At 32.7% G+C, this 16,996-nt stretch overlaps 1 protein-coding gene across 2 annotated transcripts; it reads left to right on the top strand.

Moving 5' to 3' along the window:
- The first annotated feature begins 223 nt into the window (after positions 1-223).
- On the top strand, positions 224-15,723 carry LOC109064145 (mitofusin-1-like). Of its 2 annotated transcripts, XM_042766919.1 has the most exons (19): positions 224-370; positions 1,077-1,111; positions 1,918-2,040; positions 2,181-2,316; positions 2,400-2,562; positions 4,150-4,274; positions 4,796-4,904; positions 6,585-6,692; positions 7,139-7,292; positions 8,261-8,328; positions 10,107-10,228; positions 10,420-10,546; positions 10,908-11,012; positions 12,070-12,172; positions 12,392-12,618; positions 12,721-12,894; positions 14,451-14,647; positions 14,849-14,983; positions 15,106-15,723. In XM_042766919.1, exons 3-19 carry the CDS (start codon positions 1,926-1,928, stop codon positions 15,173-15,175), a joined length of 2,238 nt encoding a protein of 745 aa, XP_042622853.1. In that variant the 5' UTR covers positions 224-370; positions 1,077-1,111; positions 1,918-1,925; the 3' UTR covers positions 15,176-15,723. The 2 variants fall into 2 exon arrangements, with proteins under 2 accessions (XP_042622853.1, XP_042622854.1); XM_042766920.1 differs by lacking the exon at positions 1,077-1,111 and having other exon boundaries at positions 236-370.
- The last annotated feature ends 1,273 nt before the right edge of the window (positions 15,724-16,996 follow it).

Genomic DNA, 16,996 nt, shown 5'->3' with positions numbered 1-16,996 from the left:
AAACCCCGCCTACTCTGATTTGATTGGCCGTCTCAATTATTTTGAAATTGACGAGCGCTGTTAGACCGCTGAGGCAGACCAGCCAAAAATGTCAACTTTTAACCTTTTCATCATCCTAAAAAATGGAGTGTAGGTGGGAAGTGCAAGAATTTCACATAACCTTTGTGTTTGAAAGAAATAAATCACAGCACACAGGTTTATAATTTTATTTTTGGAGGAACAGCAAGTTCTCGGCTGTGCTGTGACATTTATTTTGAAATTAGCACGCTCGTCCGGGACTTTTATTTTGAAATCTTTGCTGTTCAGTGTCGGCAGTGAGTTTAGCATCTGTTTACCATGACAGGAGAGGATTTACCAGTCCTGTGACAGGGTAAGATCTGTGATTCATGTGTTTTACAGCATCTAGAGTGATTATGCGATGATATCGATATGAAGAAGGAAAGCGAATGAATGAAATCAGATAATTATGATTAGAAATCACGTGTCTCCTGCTAAAGCTAAAGCTTATGTCACCTCTACAAACATCTGACAGTTCAGCTGCTGCTCGATTATTACAGCTGAAGTTCTAGAAATAATGTTAACTGAAATAAATATTAGTTTCTGAAAGGTAGAGGTTATAAAATGTATTTATTTTTCATATCTTACTACTTTCTAATCTCTTCTCCTAGTGCTTTATACTCGTGTATTTGATAAGCTCATGTAAACATTGTGTTTAGATTTAGTTTTAATTTGGTTTTAATCTGGTTTTGATGTTGTTTTTTTTTTTTTTAGTGTAATTCTGCATGAATAATTATAATGAGTTACTTTCAATTTTGTATCCCTGGATGACAGAGATTTTGTTACATTTTACTTTGTGACGTCATGGAAAAAACACGGTACTGAATGTTTACCATATTTATATACCATGGTACTCCAGAGTACTTTAAAGTACTTAACATGTAATATAAATGCACATGTCCCAAAAAATAATGTAATGCAATGACACTTTTTTTTTGTTAATGAGAGGAGTCTCCAGATTTGTTAACCTAGACATTAAAAATAATTAAATATACATTTTTATTTGTTGTTTTTTACAGTATTCTGCTCTGATGTGAAGGTGTTGACGATACGAGTGAGTTCATTTAATAAATAAAATAATGATAAACCATAATAATGTCTCCTGAACTTTTCTTTTATTAATGAATTTTAATATCATTAATGTACTCTTATTGTTTGTATTTATATTTTGGATATTTTTTTTTTAATTTTATATTTTTTGTAATTTTGTATGTTGTAGTATAATTAAATTTTATATATATATATATATATATATATATATATATATATATATATATATATATATATTTAAAAGTGTTATATTTTTGTGCTTATATACATATATAATTTTGTATGTTTTAATATAATTTAATTTGTTATAATTTTTTTAAAAGTATAATATTTTTGTCCTTATATACATATATAATTTTGAATGTTTTATAGTATAATTTTTTTTTTTTTATAATGTTTTTTATAACATATATATTTTTGTGTATGTTTTATACATATATAATTTTATATGTTTAGTATAATTTAATTTTTTGCTTTATTTTTTTAAAAAGTATAATATATTTTGTATATTATATATATATATGTTATTATATAATATATTTGGTTCTATTGTCTATTTATTTATTTATTTATTTTAAAAGTATATCAACTTGACCTAAACAGTAATAAAAATATGTTGACTTGGCAACTAGTTGAAATACAATATATTTTTGCAATTTTTCTTTCCCAGATAATGTTTATTATATTTAAACTTATGAATTTGTTTTTAATGCTTTATGTTGGATGGTTTTAATTGAATTTAACGATTAAAAACCCTGTTCCCGATCTCATGGGATTCTCATCTGTGTTTCTGGAATATTCTCCATGCAGCTGTGGAAATGGAGCAGACGGATCCTTCTCCGCTGAAGCGTTTTGTTCAGGCCAAAAAGAAGATCGGCGAGGTCTTTGAGCAGCTGTTAGTTTATGTTCAGGAGGGCTCCGAGTTTGTGAAAGGTAAACTGAATTTTAATTTGATTTCTGTGAATTTCCCACAGATCCTCCATTAGAAATGTGCAGGATTGGATAGTGATGTCTGCTTGTTAACTACAGTAGTGTTGATATTTGCATGTGTTTTGTATCTGGTGTCTCAACAGAAACCTGTAATAATGAGTCGCTGGAGAATATCGCAAACCGGAGCCAGCTGGATCAGATCGAGACGTACACCAGCAAACTGTCCACCATTAAAGAGGTGTTAGCTCGCAGACACATGAAGGTGGCTTTCTTCGGCAGGTGGGATTTGTGTTGGAACGCAAGTCGCATCAAATAAGCGTTTCATTTCACTAAATGTTCTAAACATCCTCTGCTTGTTACAGAACCAGCAATGGCAAGAGCACGGTTATCAACGCCATGCTGCGTGACCGTGTGCTGCCCAGCGGCATCGGACACACCACTAACTGCTTCCTGAGCGTGGAGGGCACGGATGAAGACAAGGCCTTTCTGAAGACCGAAGGGTCCGAGGAGGAGAAGAGCATCAAGGTGCGGCGGCCAGGCCTTTGATTCGATCTCAGAAGTTACTCAGTTAGGGCCCTGTGCTTTCCAGAAAACACAAATCCAGTAAAATGGACTTTCATGTGGACTGTGACGGAATTTAGCAAAAATTTGGAAGAATAAATGAAAAGTAGAGCTGTACAGTTAGTCAAACTGTAAGTTGAACTCAGGTCTGTGAATATTAAAGCACAAAAAATATGAAATCTGTATGTTATGATACACACAGGAAGTCGAAGATCTTCACTGCAACCCACAGAAATGAGGGTTTGATTGACTTTGAAGAAATAATAATAATAAATAACACAATTTATTAAAACACAGAAACTCTTCATGACAACCTGTCAAAATAAAAGTTTGGTTTACCTTGAAGAAATAATAATAATAACATATACTACTACTACTACTACTACTACTACTAATAATAATCTAATAATAATAATAAATAACACAATTTATTAAAACACAGAAACTCTTCATGAAAACCTGTCAAAATAAAAGTTTGGTTAACCTTGAAAAAATAATAATAACAACAAAATATAATAATAATAAAAATAATAATCTAATAATAATAATAATAATAATAATAATAATAATAAAATTCGTTAAAACACAGAAACTCTTCATGACAACCTGTCAAAATAAAAGTTTGGTTTACTTTGAAGAAATAATAATAATAACAATAACATATAAATAATAATAATAAAAATAATAATCTAACAATAATAATAATAAATAACACAATTTATTAAAACACAGAAACTCTTCATGACAACCTGTCAAAATAAAAGTTTGGTTTACCTTGAAGAAATAATAATAACAACAACAACATATAATAATAATAAAAATAATAATCTAATAATAATAATAATAATAATAATACTACAATAATAATAATACAATTCATTAAAACACAGAAACTCTTCATGACAACCTGTCAAAATAAAAGTTTGGTTTACCTTGAAAAAATAATAATAACAACAAAATATAATAATAATAATAAAAAATAATAATCTAATAATACATAACACAATTTTTAAAACACTCTTCATGACAACCTGTCAAAATAAAAGTTTTTAAGGTTTAACTTTATGACAGAAATATTTTAGCGTTATATAGTGGAATGTACTTCTCTAATTATTAAATGATTACTAAATTAACAAAGAATACAGAAATAATAAATCAGAAAACGCAGAACTATGGGAAACATAAAAGTGAAAAAAATTAATAAAAATTTCTTCTTAAAAATATATATTAAATTGCAAAAGCTGATCATGAAATCAACTGAAAAGTTTTACTTTTTGATGATTAAAACATAATTGTGATGGGACAAATTTATGTAAAAATTTGATGAAATCATAAGATATAATTTCTGGTGATATAATTTAATTAAGCCATTCACACAGAATCCAGAAAAAAAAGGAAAAAAAAAAATGCATAATTTAGGAGAAATTCAAATGGATTTAATTGTATCACATTTGGCCACAGGCACCACAGCTGCAAAAATAATAGCATCTTTAGTTCTCAAACTGGTTGATAAAGTGCATGTGATGAAGATCAAACACGTTTTCTCTGCAGACGGTGAATCAGTTGGCTCACGCACTACACATGGATGAGAGTCTGGATGCCGGCTGTCTGGTCAAAGTGTTCTGGCCCAAAACTAAGTGTGCTCTGCTCAGAGACGACCTGGTTCTGGTGGACAGGTACACCTCAGGCCCACGACTGACGAGTCCAGCTTGTGTGTTTAACAATTACAATCCTAGTGTTATCAAGCCATAAACAGCGGCACATCCTGAACATAAAAGTTAAAAAGTTTGCGTCCTTTTAAAAAATGTTTTAATCTCTTCTGCTCAGCAGGGCTGCGTTTATTTGATCAAAAATGCAGTAAAAATGTTAAATATTATTAATATTTAAAACAGCTGTTTTCTATGTGAATCTCTGTTAAACTGTAATTTATTTCTGTGATGCGCAGCTGAATTTTCAGCATCATTACTTCAGTCTTCAGTGTCACGTGATCTTCAGAAATCATTCTAATTTGCTGCTCAAGAAACATTCCTATTTATTATTTTCAAAATTGCTTCATATGTTTATGGAAATGGTGATTTCGCATCTGTTTGACAAAGCTTTGGAAACATTATAATAGTCTTTACTGTCACTTTTGATCCATTAAATGCATCCTCGCTGAATAAAATATAATGTGTATTTTTCTGATGTTTTCTTTCAGTCCTGGCACTGACGTCACCACGCAGCTGGACAGCTGGATCGACAAATTCTGTCTGGACGCGGATGTGTTCGTGTTGGTGGCCAACTCTGAGTCCACGCTCATGAACACGGTGAGCGGTTAGCATGCAGTGTGTAGAGCGTGAGAAATGAACGCTGCAGTATGAAGAGTCAAACATTAATCTGACTGGTCTGGAGCGGCGAGTGCTGCTGTCACATGCTGTGTTTGTAGTGTGCTATTATGGGAAAGTATGCGGTATGCATGAGAGGGGGGGCTCTCAGAAGAATGCAGCGCTGCGATTAGACTGAACTCTGCTCGGACACAAACGCCTGCTATCCCAGGATCCTTCAGTGGCCTCTCTCGGGAGCTTTTCCTAAAGGGCAGATAAACACCCCTTTATAAATCATCAGGCAGCAATCCTAGTAATCCTACTACACTAAATGTGTCTCATTTGTATTTATTAAGGGAAAAGAATCAGTAGTCCGGAATGGCAATATCTGAAGCTTTTATAGTATTCTGTACACAGGCTGCATATTTTCAATATGCATAGAAATGCTTAAAGCACTTGGCAAAATGTGCAACATACAACAGCGATTAATCTTAGTTTGTGTCCTGTTTTACTTGGAAATAAAGTTAAAGTGGTTGGAAATACTGTCTGACATTGAGAACGGACCGTAATGAGGTCGTGTTCAGAATAGTTGTTGTTGTGTACTGTACATGTGCAGGGATTTAACACTTGAAATTAAATAAATGTATATTAAAATTATAAATTCAGCATTTAATGTTGCAATAAAATAATATTTTATTGCAACATTAAATGCTGAATTTATAATTTTAAGCAAAATATAATATAAGCAAAAATACATTTACTTATTTTTTTTTTTTTTATAATTTCTTTCGGAAAATAATATGAAATATCATGTGAGAAATAAAACATTATTATGTGTTTGAAAACATCATGAAATATTAATGTTTTATTTTTCTGCTGCATTTACATTTTTATTTCTTGTCTTTGTATTATTTTAGATAAAAAATTCACTTATTTAATTTATTAATTTATGCTTGCACTTCATCAAGGTATTTTCTTTACATTGTATAACTAAATTATTATTATAGATTTATTTAATTTAGGCTGTTAAATCCGCCCATATATGCATACTGTTTTTACTATATAAAGTATATATAAAGAAATATCATAAATATTATTTTTATATCTCTTACATCATTGAGATATATTTATAGTTTTTATTGATATTTTAAATTAGGTTTTATTTTTATATTTTCTTTATATTTTAATTTTAAAGTTTTAGTATTTTTATTGAATGTTTTTGTAATTTTTATATATGTCTATATAGTTTTTATTGTTTATTTTCATTTTAGTTTTTAGTACATTGTTAAACTAAACGTTGCCTTGGCAACTATCTGAAATAATATATGTTTTTTTATATGATAAGTTATATATATTAATTTCAGATCAAGTTTATTTTATTTCAAGTAATGATTTTTTTAAATGGTTTTAGTTTTGGTGCTGTTCTGAACAAGCCAGTATTTCAAATACATCCATATATCATTGTTTTAGATTTCACATGATTTCTCATTTGATGTGATGCTCACATGTGTTCAGATGTTCCTGTGATTCTGTGTTTAAGCGCACGTTCTTCTGCTGATCAGACAAGAGTGAACACGTGTGTTATCTTTACGCTGCCAGCGTGTATGTGTGTGTGTGTGTGTGTGTGTGTTTCCATCACACGACCTCTACTGAACTCAACCTCTTTGTTATTTCTTTTTAAAGGAGAAGCATTTCTTCCACAAGGTCAATGAACGTCTGTCGAAGCCCAACATCTTCATCCTGAACAATCGCTGGGACGCGTCTGCTGCCGAACCCGAATACATGGACGACGTAAGTTTGTTTGGCTCACTGCAGATTAGTCGTGGACCAGTAGATATCACCAATATATCTAATATATATCGGCTGATATTTGCCATTTATTAATTAAAGGCATCGACTGACAAGCATTTCTATTTGGCAGTGCATGGGACTTTTATTTTGACAGCGTCGAGAACACATCACCAAATTTCTAATCGTTGAGGAAAAAAATAAAAAATAAAATTTAATTAGCACTATTCTTGTTGTTATATGACAAAATATGATTAAAAATGTCTTTACTTGGTATAAAACACTATAATAAAGAAGTTCCCGTCTAAATAATTTTTTCCCATTTTTATTCATTTTTAGATAAAAGAAATAAAAATAAAAAATCAGTTTTGGTCACCTCTACTCCAGAGTTTCCCAAAGTGAAGTGAAGGTATCTGTAAATCTGATCTGCGGTGTTTTAATGGTGTCAGGTGAGAAAGCAGCACACGGACCGGTGTGTGAACTTCCTGGTGGAGGAGCTGAAGGTGGTGGATCGCGCTCAAGCGCCGAATCGTATTTTCTTCGTATCGGCGAAGGAGGTGCTGAACTCGCGGATGCAGCGGGCGCAGGGTATGCCAGAGACGGGTAAGAGCTTGATCCTGACCAGCAGCCAGCATCACATCTAGCCGATGGGAAGCAGATCTTATTTAAATGAAGAGTTCACACTGAAATTAAACGCATGTCATTCCATTCCAGAACTCGTGTTCTTCTGCTGAACACAAAAATTATATTTTGAAGAACGTTGACCATTGACTTCCATTGTATTTATTTATTTTTTGTTCATACAATATAAAGTCAATGGGAACCAAAACTGTCTAGTTGCCAACATTCTTAAAAATGTTTTTTTCCCATTTTAAAAGTTTAAATTTTGTATTATTATAAATTATAAATATATACATTTTTATAATTATAAATTATAATTTCATATATATATATATATGTATATTTTTTTTTTTTTATTTTTTTTCTTAATTTTTTTTTTTTTTTTTTTTTTTAAATGCAGTTTAAGTGGCAAGGAAATAACATTTCCATTCTTAAAATAAATTTTTAGTAAAGCCTGAGGAAACATTGATTGACTGAAACATTGCTAATAATATTAAAATATGTTTGTGACGACGCAAACTTGCTGTGTTGGATTTATATGTTTCTATTAAATTAATTAATTTATTTAGACAATATAAATATATTCTGATTGAAACTCTTTAAGTAACTTATATTAAATATTATTATTAATTATCTAAATATATTTAAATCAATATATATTTCTTAAAATATATATGTATTTTAAAATGATTTTAGAATATATTTTTGGTCATTTTTATATATTTATATACCAGGAACAAAATTTGCTGTCTGTGATAAAAAGAGAAATGTATTCCTACTGCAAGCATTATCAAAGCATTTAATATATTTCCAGACGTTGAATTGTTGGTTGTTGTGAATGGTTTCCTTTAACATGCATGAAATAAATTGTTGTACTAATGATTGCAGGGCATAATAAAGATGTGTGTGTGTGTGTGTGTGTGTGTGTGTGTGTGTGTGTGTGTGTTCAGGTGGTGCTTTAGCTGAAGGGTTTCAGGAGAGACTGAAGGAGTTCCAGAGCTTCGAGAGATCGTTTGAGGCAAGTGGCAGAAACAGTGGGAGCTCGCCGGTTATATCAAAACAAAACAAAACAAAAAAAATCATATTTAATAGCTGCCAATGGAATCTACAGTAGAAGTCCTCCATCCTTTTAAAGTCTCGTTTGGGATGATTAACTCGTGTTTACAGTAAGCAGAGGGTGAAACAGTTTACAGTTTTGTATATGAGCTCAGATAAAGAGCTGATAATGTACCTTTATGAAGCTTGAACCACTAGTTATTTCAGAGAGTCTGAAAAAAACAAACACACAATTTTCTGTCGATTTTGTGCGGTTTGCTTGAAAGGCTATGTTAGATGCACTATCAGTATTTTTTCACAGTAATTCTTCATTTAGCAGGCGCTTACATCCAAAACGACTTCCAGACTTCATCTGCTCTACATCTAGAGAGGTTTCCTCTCCTCCTCGTATGATTACGTCTAGTTTCTGAGCAGCGTTTAATCCGGTGAAGTTTAGTTAGTTGAGCGTCTGTATTCCTCAATCTGTGTCGTCATTGCTGAAGTCTAGATTTACTGCGGCGAGGACATTCGTTTCTTCTGTTCAGTTTGAACTTCTGTTTCACACTCTTCTTTCTGTTCATTTAGTATGGATGGACTTATTTTGCTGTATGTGTCACTTAGTTTCGTTTTGGGGGTTTAAATAAATGCACTTTTGTTGATATTTTTTTTTTTTGGAACAATCACAGTGAAGTCCAAAAAATCTGAGACCACATTGAAATCTATTTATTTTTTTGCATTTAGCAGATGCTTTTATACAAAACTAGCCCTAAACGGAATTTGTAATATGCAATGCCAGGTTTATTTTCCGAGAATAAATGTGGTTGCAATTTAAAATGCGATTCAAAGAAGAAGAAAAAATCCAGGTTTGCTTTGCTAAATAATTGCGATAATGCTGGGATTATATAAAATAATAATTATTAATACTAAATAAAAACAAAATAGGAAATATTGCTTTTGGACTAGGACTGCGCAGTTTGGCCAAAAATGCTGTGATAATATTGTGATTATATAAGATAAAAATTATTATTATTATTACTAAATAAAAATATTTAAATTACTAAATAAAAACAAAACAAGAAATATTGCTATTGGGTAAGGATGATTTTTGTGATTATATTAACATGGCTATAAAATAATAAAATATAATAATTACTAAATTATTATTTATAATAAGAGTTATTGTTATAATAATATAATAATAATTACTAAATTAATCATATTACTAAATACTATTACTAAATAAAAATATTTTAAAAAACTACTAAATAAAACACACAAAAAATGGTAAAATAAAAACAAAATGAGGATATTAACATGAGAAAAAAATAATACAATGATTTTTCATAGCTGTAAAATTACAATACTAATATTTATGGTTGTCTTAAATCATTTTCAAAGTTTAAACCATTGAACTTTCATCTTCAACTTTCAATTTTTAATAATATTAAACTCGCTAAGACGTTCTTGTATCTTGTATTAAATCTGAAAAATTTAATACAATTGGTGCTTTGAGACTTTTTGACCCCACTGTCTTTGACCCCTTTGTTTTCGTGTTATTGCATTGTTTTATTGATATGATTTTGTTTTTATGTTCATGCTGCTATGAGATGAATTGGAGAGCCGCTGACGTTTAGGGTTTAGATTTGCTGCAGTTTTTGCATTTAATTTGTTGTTTTAGTTTGACGCCTGCAGCAGATTTGAACCTTTAACCCTTTAGAGTCGGCCATGAAGGTGTGTGTGTGTGTGTGTGTGACCTCGCAGGAGTGTATCTCGCATTCAGCAGTGAAAACAAAGTTTGAGCAGCACACAATCAGAGCAAAGCAGATCACAGAAACAGTCAAAGACGTCATGGATCAGATCAACATCGCCGCCGCGGACAAGAGGTGCGTCAGTTTCTCTTTATCTTTAGGATTATTTCAGCAGAAGGTCCGGTTTCTACAGCAGGAGAGCGGATTATGAGATGAATCAAAGAGGTCTGAAGAGATATGACAAGCTCAGTTCTGAGGGTATTGGCTGGCCGTGAGACTGAAGTTGTCAGGGATCATGTAGTAACGTGTTTCATGTCTGATCTCAGGGTGGTTTCTCTGGAGGAGAGAGAGTTTCTGATTGACCGACTGGATTTCGTTCGCAGTCAACTCAACCTGCTCATCCAGGACATCAAGAAGAACATCGAGGCCGTCACCGAGGAGGTGAAACACAAGGTAACACTGAGGAATCGACTGACTGCTCACTTTCAGATGAACTCTTTCTTACTGGACTGAAGCAGCTCAGCTTCACTTGATTCTCCATCAATCATGTTTTAGAGTCTCAAATCTGATCATCAGGACATTTTGAGGAGCGTTTGTTTCCAGAAGCTTTACTTTCACTGTTCCTCAGCGGAGGAATGATCTTCACAAGCCTCTAGAACATCTCACATCTTCTGAGGAGCCTTTATTTCTTAATCATTAATTGCATTATTTTAATCTCATCTCCTCTTTAAACCTCTCCCTGGTGTTTATGGGTAATCTGAGAACCCAGAATCCACAGCAGATGTAATGTGTGATGTGTGGTCGTGTGTTTCAGGTGTCGGACGCCATGGCAGAAGAGATCTGCCGTCTGTCTGTGCTCATAGACGAGTTTCATGCAGATTTCTACCCGTCACCAGACGTGCTCAAAATCTATAAATCTGTGAGTGTCAGAATATACCCATAACTTTATTCTACTGTTTTGTGTTTGTCAGTGGATGAGCAGAGTCGCAAAACCTCATTGGTCCAAAATCTGTCCTACTTGATATAGCTGTATATAACACTTAAAAATAAAAGACTAAATTTTACACACACACATATATATATGTGTGTGTGTGTATGTATGTGTGTTATACTTTTTTAATTTAATTTTTTTTCGAAATATTATTTTCATATATTAAATTTGTGAATTAAATTATTGAATTGAATTAAATTATTAAATTTAAATATTTATTAAACATATGTATTACAATATGTGTGTATACATATAATATATATATATATATATATATATATATATATATATATATATATATATATATATATATAATTTGATTATTATATAATTAGCAAAATACATAATATATTTATTTATATTAAATTTTACATAAAATATTTAATATTTTATTATAGTATTACATTTAATATTTAAATATATATTAACATGTTATATATACAATATTAAAATGTAATATGTGTGTGTATATATGTAGTATTATTTTCATTTATTAATTTATATATTACAAAAAGAATATATATATATATAATATAGTATATATATATATATATATATATTATATATATATATATATATATATATAATTTATTTAAAAAATATATGTATACACATACATATTTAAAAAATACTATATTTTATAATAAATTTTAAATATGTGTGTATATGTAGTATTTTATTTCTATTATTTTCATTTATTATTTAATATATAATATTGACATATATATATATCAGTTAATTATGTATTTAAAAAATACATGTATACACATTACAAATATTATTTTATAAATTTTTAATAATTTTCATATTCAAATACAGTATAGTTTCATATTATAAAATATATATTATATAAAATAAGTAATATTAGTTTATATATATAAAATATTAAAATATAGTGTGTGTGTGTGTATAAATTATTATTATTTTTTGCTTCATGAATGAATCTCCCGTTCGAGATCTGATCTGATCTGATTGTCTTCTGCAGGATCTTCTGAGCCACATCGAGAAGGGCATGGGCAAGAACCTGGCCTTCCGCTGTTCTGATGCCGTAAACGCCTCGGTTCAGTCGTCTCAGCAGGACATGATGGGTATGTGAGAACACCGTGACCTGCGTTTGATATTTAAACACCAGTAGGTGACACTCCTATTAATAGACGATGTCTGATAACGGGTGAAGTGTTGCTTGTGTTGTCTGGCTCTCTGTAATACTCGACCATGAAACCAATCGCTGTATGGACAGTTCTGCAATAGTATAGTGTGAGATAAATGAGTGTGTTTATTAATCTTCCCGCCTGTTGTGCTTCCAGAGTGTGTGAAGCCTCTGCTGCCCTCTGCTGTACAGAGCCAGCTGCACATGCTCATTCCCAGCAGGAAGTTTGAGCTCAGCTACGACCTCAACTGTGCCACGCTTTGCTCAGACTTCCAGGAGAACATCGAGTTCCGGTTCTCTTTAGGCTGGACCGCGCTGGTCCACCGGTTCCTAGGTCCGGTCAACGCCAAACGTGCCTTGATGCTGGTGGATCAGACTCTACCGGTACATCAGAAATCTGTGTTTCCACTGGGATACATGGAGATGCTTTACACTCAGCCTCCATATTTTGGTCTGAATGGAATTTTATTGTTGTTTTTTACTCAGCTGACGGCACCCACCACCCCTTCGGCTCCAGCGGTGGTTCAGTCTCAGATCCCCAGAGCTCAAGCTCAGAATCAGCAATCTCTGGCACAGGAAGAACTCATGATGTCTGTGGTGAACAATCTGGCCTCGGTCACCTCCCGCACGTCTATGAGTGTGATCATCGTTGGAGGAGTGGTGAGAATTATCATCGCTTCGCTTCAGTGATGCTTTAGAATCCCCTTTATTTCCTATAATACATGTGACCCTGGGTCATGAGGGTCAATTTTGTGAAATTGAGATTTATATATCATCTGAAAGCTGAATTTATAATCTCTCCATTGATGTGTGGTTTGTTAGGAGGACAATATTTGTCTGAGATACAACTATTTGAAAATCTGGAATCTGAGGGTGAAAAAAAATCTAAATATTGAGAAAATCATCTTTAAAGTTGTTCAAATGAAGTTCTTAGCAATGCATATTACTAATCAAAAATTAAGTTTTGATATATTTACGGTAGGAAATTTACAAAATATCTTCACGGAACATGATCTTAATATCCTGATGATTTTTGGCATAAAAGAAAAATGGATAATTCTGACCCATACAATGTATTTTTGGCTATCACTACAAATATACCCCAGAGACTTATGACTGCTTTTGTGCTGCAGCGTCACGTATGTGGTTAGTCAGAAATGTCCTGTTCCTGTCTAATTAGGTAATTCTTGGCTAGAATAAGCTGCAATGTGTTTGATTCATAAATTTGGAAATATTTGTTATGAAATCATGTGAGTGACTATTCCTTGTGTGAAGGTGTGGTCACTTTAGCGAAATTCTGTGGGCAAAAATGTCCATTGTCTGTTATTTATAGTGTAGTAATATATGAAGTAACTTTCAAACCAAGCAGCTGTGTGAAAGAAAGAAATAAAAGCCAAAATATTAATGCCATTGATTAATATTTACTGAGTTATCTACTATTTTGTTGATGGGAGGGGCTCAAAATGACAATTTTGACAGATTTGGAGGAGGATAAACTGACTTTTGAAAGATGAACGCATCGTTATCTCATTTTCACGCAGAGATTGGTAGGTCTATTAGTAAAATCTGTTGACTTTAGCAATCCTTGTTGCATTATACTCCAGTGGTGACCGTTCAAAAATGGGAAAACACACTTTTCACATTTTATTTCCCCAAGTTTGCAAGCCTGAACCATATAGGGCCTTAAAAAATAAGATTTCAAAAGAAAAGTTTGTTAAAAAACCAACATCTAAAAGGATGATATTTCATACTTCCAGAGTTACAGGCATGCAATCCTTGGGTGAAAAAAACGCAAAAGTGTTTTTTCCCATTTTTGAAAGGTCACCACTGGCATATAATGCAACAAGCATTGCTAAAGTTAACAGATTTTACTAATAGACCTACCAAACTCTGTGTGAAAATAAAATAACGATGCTGCCATATTTCTAAAGTTATTTTCCACCTCCTGTAATTTAGCTCCAAATCTCATTTTGACCCCCTCTACAAAATAGTTGATTACTCAGTAAATATCCATCCATGGCATTTTATATTTTGGCTATTCGTGTTTGTCTTTCTTCGTAAAGATATTAACAATTAAAAAAATTGTAGCCAGGGAAGTTTCTGAAATGTGGTTGATTTGAGACAGAATGACCCAACAAAACTCCCCGAATGACAGTAAATGTGACCTAAACTTCCCATGGGTTGGAAATGAATGCATTGAAGTTCATCTCTGTTAGGTGTGGCGAACAGTTGGCTGGCGTCTGATCGCTTTCTCCATGAGTCTGTACGGCATGCTGTACCTGTTTGAAAAAGTCACCTGGACCACCAAAGCCAAGGAAAGAGCCCTGAAGAAACAGTTTGTGGATTACGCCACCGAAAAACTCCAAATGATCATCAGTTTCACCGGCTCAAACTGCAGCCACCAAGTGCAGCAGTAAGTGTTTTTACACCACAGTCCATTTGACATCAGAGTTTGGTCCGTAAGGAAGTTGTTTTCCAAATTTGGATGCGGAAACACCCAGTTTGAGTTGAATACAGCATAAGGGAACTGCTATTGATGACGTTCACTGCAGCTCAAGAGCTGTTCATGCAAGTCGTTCCTGTATGTTAACGCTTTTTTGTGTGTCTGATACAGAGAAATCGCCAGCACATTCGCCCGACTCTGCCAGCAAGTCGACATCACCCAGAAGGAGCTGGAGAATGACATCCGACGGCTCACCGACAAGATCCAGAAGCTGGAAACCGTACAGAAGCGATCCAAAGTGCTCAGGTCAGTGTCTGCGGCAGTGGAGTATTTAGACTTCTGTATTTCTGTCAAGCTTTGAGTTGCACCTACTCTCAACATCTCTGATATTGATCATGCTGTAATAATAGCCACGTTTCTTTTCCTAGACATAAAGCCACGGCTCTGGAAAAGCAGTTGGAAGATTTCAGCTCCCTGTATATTCATCCTCAGCCTTGATTCTGCGTTCACACGGACACTCGGCTCCTTTCAGAGAGCGATGTGATTCGTGAATACTGAAATTCTGTTGCCAGGAATAAAGAGGGTGGAACTTATACTTGTATTTAACTGTAAAATTTGTATTCTTGAATTAAAGTGGGTTTCAGTGCTGTATTTCGGTTGAGGTTTTTCTGTACAGAGATTCAGTTTCACTGAAATTGAAAACACGTGTGAACTGTGAAACTGCTCTATGATGCGAAACATAAAGGAACAAAATCATCTGGGATTTCGAAATGGAGTTAGTTTTGCTGTAAAACTTTATTTCATGCCTTTTTCTTCAGAAACAGAATTTGTCATCAGACAGAGAATTCAGATTCTTGTAGATTTGCCTTTTGATCACAATCCTGTTTTCTGTTTCTCGGTAGTTGTTTCAATTAATCTAACCCAAAATAAATTCTCTATGAATTTTCTGTTATTTGTAAACATATGTAAATGTGATATCCTGGAATTCCAGTGTAAATTCCTGTAAAAATGTCCTCCTGTGTAATAAAAATATAATTAAATATTAACCCTCCTGTTATGTGCAAATTTCAGCCATGTTTTAATGTGTGCGGTCGAATTGACACCAAATATTTAAATATACCACTAAATAATTCAAATTGACAATATAGTTTATTTACTTACACTTTACCTACCCGATATTTTAAATACATTTTTAGGACAAAACATAACTTTGTTTTTTATGTATTTTATTTATTTGTTTTATTTACATAGGGAAAAAAAACATTGTCCTCAGTTTATGAGATTTATTGCCCTACAAATATTGTCAAATGTCCCCACAAGGACAGTAAAACATGAAACGTTTGACAGCGTGGGGACAATTAGTTGGTCCCATGAGGAAAACAGCTTTTTTTTGTTTTCGAAAAATTAAAATACAGTTAGTACAGTAAAATTATTTCTAATGTAAAGTCCCCATATAATATGGAAACCCAACAACAATGATTTTTGATAGATACTTGTACAGTTTTGAAAACGTGTGTACAGTGTTTGTAAACATTATTGTATGAAATAGTAGATAAAGATATATGAAACGGACAAAAATTAGCCTTCATATGCAGTACATTAATAGTAAAATGTAAATTTATGACCAAGGCATAAATAATATTTACTTAAAGTAATTATCGTATTTTCAAGTCAAAGTTCGCTTTGGGGTCAATTTGAACTCAAGAAACTGTTTTATTGCTGCATTAAACGAACTAATTTCTAATGTTTAGATATTACAATATTAATCCCAGGAAAGAAATTCTGACAGAGACGCAACAAACTGCTCACCTTTCTGAATCCAAGATGTGCGACTTTCACAGGTTTGAAGACGAGACGAGTCGTCCTTGGGTTTATCTCCAAAAATTGTTTTATCAGAGTAATCTTATTTACGCATAAACCTTGTCAGTTGACGTTCGCGCGCTTTTTAGTCCAGTTCGCGCGCGCGCCGGGATTGTGAGAGGAAGAGGCGCGAAATTCTGAGGTAAATTCTCTCGGCAGTTATATCACAGATTTTTGGCAGATTTTATAATTAACATATAATACTGACAAAATAATATTAAGCTGCAGGTAGGATGAAAGAATACCTGGACGGGCGTTGGATCTTCGGTTATGAATCGGGTAAGTGACGCTTCTCTCGTTCGTTTACTTTGATAAAGTTTACTTTTAAGTGAAAACGCCAATGAAAAACCAAATACAATTTGATTAAATTATTTGTTTTCAATTGAAAACGGCATGTAATGTAACTTTTCCTCAGTACTTATCCCCAACATCCATATTTAAATATAACTGCACAAGTTT

This window comes from Cyprinus carpio, chromosome A11 (genome assembly GCF_018340385.1).
Source record: "Cyprinus carpio isolate SPL01 chromosome A11, ASM1834038v1, whole genome shotgun sequence".
Taxonomy (NCBI): domain Eukaryota; kingdom Metazoa; phylum Chordata; class Actinopteri; order Cypriniformes; family Cyprinidae; genus Cyprinus; species Cyprinus carpio.
The sequence above is the reverse complement of the archived record's forward strand: the minus strand, read 5'-3'. Positions and strand labels throughout refer to the sequence as shown.

Coding starts and splice junctions, on each gene's coding strand:
- LOC109064145 (XM_042766919.1), top strand. CDS start 1,926: ATGGAGCAGACGGATCCTTCTCCGCTGAAGCGTTTTGTTCAGGCCAAA. Junction 10,547..10,907: donor CCGAGGAGGTGAAACACAAG/GTAACACTGAGG, acceptor CGTGTGTTTCAG/GTGTCGGACGCCATGGCAGA. Junction 12,173..12,391: donor GTCTCAGCAGGACATGATGG/GTATGTGAGAAC, acceptor TTGTGCTTCCAG/AGTGTGTGAAGCCTCTGCTG.